This window comes from Gracilinanus agilis, chromosome 3 (genome assembly GCF_016433145.1).
Source record: "Gracilinanus agilis isolate LMUSP501 chromosome 3, AgileGrace, whole genome shotgun sequence".
NCBI lineage: Eukaryota > Metazoa > Chordata > Mammalia > Didelphimorphia > Didelphidae > Gracilinanus > Gracilinanus agilis.
Window position 1 is genome coordinate 431,467,875 of NC_058132.1, and position 5,500 is coordinate 431,473,374.

At 45.4% G+C, this 5,500-nt stretch overlaps 1 protein-coding gene across 1 annotated transcript; it reads right to left on the bottom strand.

Annotated features, from left to right (window-relative positions):
- Nucleotides 1–399: 399 nt before the first annotated feature.
- LOC123241670 (MLV-related proviral Env polyprotein-like) lies at nt 400–5,241 on the bottom strand. The gene is made up of 4 exons (XM_044669248.1): nt 5,148–5,241; nt 4,781–4,865; nt 1,024–2,917; nt 400–498 (listed from the first exon to the last, which is right to left on the bottom strand). Exons 1-4 carry the CDS (start codon nt 5,239–5,241, stop codon nt 400–402), a joined length of 2,172 nt encoding a protein of 723 aa, XP_044525183.1.
- Nucleotides 5,242–5,500: the final 259 nt, after the last annotated feature.

The following is a 5,500-nucleotide window of genomic DNA, read 5'->3' on the forward strand; positions in this document are numbered from 1 at the left end:
ATTTTCTTCTTGAGCTGTGAAGTATTAGGGTAAACTGAGGTGGATAGATGTTGTTATCCACCAAAGGAACTGATTATGAATATCATCAGTCCCCTTTATGGAAGTAAGGCAGATTGGGCCTTACCACCCTAGGGCCAGAGCGCAAACCAATCATCCAGAACTTCTTGGTGTAACAGTAACAGATTTATTAGTTAAAGAAAAGGTAATGAGGGAGGATTTAGAAACGAGGATGCCCTAATCTCTAAGTTCTATTACTTCCCTCTTTCCTCTAAGTCCATCATGAGATGGAGTCTTTGAAAACTTGATGCTCCCTATCACTCCCTGCTTCTGGTTGAGTATCCCCAAACCCTTTCCATATTACTTGACACTAAAATGCTCCCTTATTGGTATATCTGGTTGTTAATAGTTTTCTCCAAGTTGGATAAGGATAAACTCAAAGTGACAGTTCACTATCCGGAACCAGCCGGATTCAACTATGGGGTATTCGGGAACAGCCACCTGAGAGACCATAGGGGAAGAGAGGGGAACCATGCACGTAAGAAGACAAGGAAGTCTAATGGAACATGGCCCGTTTATTGCTGATAAAGGACAAGAATATATATGTTCAGGGTGAGGGGGTTGGCGGTCGGGATGAAAGGAGAAAGGAACAAGTAGTTACGAAGCAGGAACGTGGAAAAAGAACACGCAGTTATGTGGAAAGTCTGGAGGACGTTTTGCAGCTATGCCTCCGCCCATGCGGGGCTCATAATCCATATCGTTCTTGAAGGGTTACTATTTTTATTTTATAGTCTTGGCTCCTAACAATTCCCCCTTTCTTTATTTTTAAATGAAGGGCATAATAACTAAATGCACTCCTTTTGACCGTTGTTTCCTCCAAGTCTATACCATTTCTCAAAGCACCTTCTGTTTCCCAATTGATCCATAGATGATATTCGCAGCGACGGCCCCTGTCTTAGGCTACACAGGGGGAGTTACTGGACCATCGAGGGTCGAGGACCTGTGCTATTCCCGTCATTGAGTTACCGCCCTGTTAAAATGTAGACGAGTATCGTGAGGTTGTTCCGCGTCCGTTATCTGAATACGATGGCATTGAACCGTAGGAAACTTATCAAGGGCTGAGTCTACGTTTGATTTAATGAATTTGGTTAGATGTTGGAAACCCCAAGGGCCAAAAGTAAGAGCTAATATAAGAATAAGAAGTGGTGTAATAATAGTAGGGATCAGAGTAGATAGCCAAGGGGAGTTTTTAAGGAGTGTATTAAACCATCCTTCTCGTGCCTTGGCCTCCCTCTTTTTCTGAGCTAATCGCTCTCTTAATTTTGCCATGGATTCTCGGGCAATACCGGTATGATCTGCATAAAAGCAGCATTCTTCTTTAAGTGCAACACATAACCCGCCCTCTTTTAAGAATAAAAGGTCAAGTCCCCGTCTATTCTGTAAAACAACTTCCGAAAGGGAGGTGAGAGATTTTTCTAGGGCTGTAACTGATTTTTCAATATCCTCAAGATCTGCAATAAGTGCTGTATGGAGAGATTGGAGATAACGTGTTTCCACAAGAGCTGTGGTCCCGGTACTAATGCCAGTGGCTATTCCTCCGAGGCCTAGGAGGGTAATAATAGAGAGAGAAAGAACTTCTCGTTTATACCGTAAGGCAGAGGAGTCAATTGTTGTTAAAGCGTAGGGGCCATAATGATAAGTAATACGGGGCCAAAGGGATATAAGGATACAGAATTCAGAGGAAAAATTGAAACGGGTCCCTATAATGCATTTAGTGAGGCCGGTGTTACATGCCCAAAAGGTGTTATTGGGTGCAATCAGGTAGAAACTACCTAGATGCCTCTGCAGAGTGGAATTACATAAAGAATCATAAGGAGAGGGTGGTTTCCCCAAGCAGAGACCGGACCCGGAGAGATCAGAAATAGTAAGCTTGGGGGGTTCATGAAAACAATGTTCAGGGGGCTGGATATAATAATCAGGATCGAGGTTTAAAGCAAAAGCTTCATAATAAGGAGGGGTAGCAGGGAGGCATAACCAACAGTCTCTAGTCTTATCGGGTTGAGAGAAATTTAGGGCCATATATGTACCGAAGATAAGGTTAAGGAGACGCTGAGAAGTAGAAGCAGGAGGGAGGTAAGGGATTGGGTTTGGGGTCAGGTGAGGTCTAAACTTGGCAGAGATTGAATGGGGTCTGGAATTATCAAGGGGAGTGTGGGTAACAGAGGGGAACCGTACTGGCGGAAGGGGGGGAAGTGGGGGTTGTCGCTCAGTGAAAATAGTATTAGGGCCAACCGAAACTGTGATGGTTTTGATTCGGAGGCGGATAGTCATAAGAACAACATCATCCGGGCCAATCTTATAAAGGCGCAATCCCCAGGTGAGACCATCGGTCCATCGGGAATCCAATTTCCCGGTGCTGGTAAACGAGATGTTAAGGGGATTACAATTAGGGATCTTAGGGGGATTATTCAAAATACAAGAAGGCGGTCGAAGTCCGCTTGTAATTTGGATAAGATCCCGATTTTTTGGGACCCAATGTACAGTACCGATAGTCTCACACCCCCAGATGGCACAGAATCCTTCAGAAAGACCACCGCAAAAGTCAGGTTGGGAGAATCCTGGACAACCGTAGATGGGGAATGTAGGTATCATTTTCGTCCCGGGCGGAAGTGGAGTGGCAGGTGAACAGTAGTGAAACGAGGAGGAAGAAGGGTTTCCTAACTGACAAAAGTCAATAAAAAGCTCGGGGAACCAAGTGAGAGGAGGCATGTTCTGTGAAGTGACCCGCGAAAGAATTCTTTGGTTGATCGGGTTAATGATTTCCCAGGTTTGCCTGGCAGGGAAGTGAGGGCTCCGACCGAGGCAGGCAAGGAATAACTGGAAGATGTAGAGGAGGCAATTCCAAGGAGAGGTCATCTTCCTGCGAAATGAAGAGAAGGTTTCTCAGGGGTAAACCCTGGGCCATCAAGATTAGTGTCGGGGGTAAAGGTTTTGATCAGTCTAGACGGGACCCAGTGGGCATTATTCGCTGTTTTATCAAAGATGCAGGCGGAACCTTTTCCCCAAGTAAGGACAGGGTCGGGGCCGCACCAGAGGCCAGTGAGGGGGTCGCGCCAAAGGACTGTGGCCAGATTAGATGAAGTATGCGGATGCCAGTGGCGATCAGCAGCAGAACGCCCTTCAGCATCCAACGTAAGGAAATTAAGAACAAAGAGGGCATGAGCAAGAAGCAGAGTCTGATTACCATTTAACGGGTAAAGAGTCTCTTGAGCCTTAAGTTTAAAAAGAGTATTTTTAAGAGTTTGGTTTGCTCGTTCGACAATACCTTGCCCTTGTGGGTTATAAGGTATACTTGTAACATGTTTTATGCCTAATTGGGAGCAAAACTGTTTAAAAGCTTGGCTGGTATAGCCAGGGCCATTGTCTGTTTTAATGGAGAGAGGTTTCCCCATCATAGACATAGCAAGGAACATATGTTTGATAACATGTTTAGTGGCTTCCCCGGATTTTTCACAATTGACCTGGCCTGTTCCCTGGAAATTTTGTAGGCTAGGCGAAGGGATTGAGAGTTAAGGTGGTGAAGCCTGTGTGCCTCTATAGCAAGGGAAACAGGATCAGGCGAGAGGGCAGGAGGGGTAGACGTAGATGCTGAGGCAATTAAACGAGTGTGTTGATCTGCGAGATCGTTCCCAAAAGATAAGGGGCCTGGGAGGCTGGAGTGGGCACGTATATGGCCCACAAAAAAAGGACAGGACCTTGATCGAATGGCCTGCTGGAGTTGAAAAAAAAAGAGAAAAGGTAGCAGTTGTTGGCTGAACCGCAGGGACAATTTCAAGTCGGAGTAGGGATTGGACAACATATCTGCTATCCGAGTAAAGATTGAATGGAGTATTAGGCAGAGAATAAAAAACTGTTAAAGCAGCATAAAGTTCCACCAGCTGCGCAGACTCATAAGGAGTTCGGATAGAACGAGGGTGATTATTCATAACTATGGCAGCAAGGCCTGTTTTGGAACCATCCACAAAAATTGTGGGTGCCCCTGAAATGGGGGAGAATCGGGTATGGCGTGTAAGTATGAAGGGAGTAAGATTGAAAAACTGTAGCAATTTGTTACTGGGCATGTGATTATCTAATATGCCCTGAAACGTGGAAATGAGTATAGCCCAATTATCATTCTGAGATTTAAGCCAGTCGAGCTGTTCTCTGCTGTAAGGGGATACTATGTGCCTCCTCCTCCAATTCTTTTTGGTAGGCAGGATTAAGTGTGCTTTCTTGAGGAGGGTCTGTATATAGAACTGGATAAAGGTGTGGCTTTGTTTTTGTGGGGACTAGGGGTTCCTCGAGAGAGGGGTTTTTGATAAGTTCGTCTAAAAGAGACGAGGGGCACTCATTCTTTTTAAAGGGCGAACTCTGTTCCTCAATTGAGCTCATTTCTTCAGTTTTAATTTTAGATTCCAAGATAGTGTCCTCAGCCAGCTGAGGAGATGCGAGACTAGTTTACTAGTGCCGGCTTCTTTAAGAATGTCACGAATCAAGCCATAGAAAGAAAAGTAATCATCTGGAATTTCCTGACCAGATCTTAAAAGACCGTTTAACTCTTTTCCCACTTTGTTCCAAGTGAGTGGGTGAATACCTGAGCCATGTAGTATGAGCCAAGGGCACTGTTTTTCTAAAAAGCAAAAGAACCGGAATAGATTTTTTTTCCCCTTAATTCTATTACCTCTCTCCCTGAAACTACTTTTTAACTCCTTAACAAATAGCGCTTCCTTCAAGAGTGTCTTACCCATCATTCACACACTTGCACTTCCCCACGTTCTTGCCGTTGCTTGTGCTTAGGTGGACTGTATAATCCCCCGTCAGGATCTTGCCTTCAGGCAATACATACATACACAGTATGCAAATCGCAGACTATCTCCACACAGAATCTCTTTACACACACACACACACACACACACACACACACACACACACACACACACACATTACCCAGATCCGACACCGCTCAGTTTAATGCCTATGGTGATGGGACAACTTACCCTGCACCTCCTCTCAAGGTTGTCTGGTCAACCTCAACCCGATACTTTAATTCCGCGGCCGCGACACGTGTACTCCTCAGTTGTCCGGTAAGCTGTTTTCTCCGAGCCCCACACGTTGGGCGCCAATTATCCGGAACCAGCCGGATTCAACTATGGGGTATTCGGGAACAGCCACCTGAGAGACCATAGGGGAAGAGAGGGGAACCATGTACGCAAGAAGACAAGGAAGTCTAATGGAACATGGCCCGTTTATTGCTGGTAAAGGACAAGAATATATATGTTCAGGGTGAGGGGGTTGGCGGTCGGGATGAAAGGAGAAAGGAACAAGTAGTTACGAAGCAGGAACGTGGAAAAAGAACACGCAGTTATGTGGAAAGTCTGGAGGACGTTTTGCAGCTATGCCTCCGCCCATGCGGGGCTCATAATCCATATCGTTCTTGAAGGGTTACTATTTTTATTTTATAGTC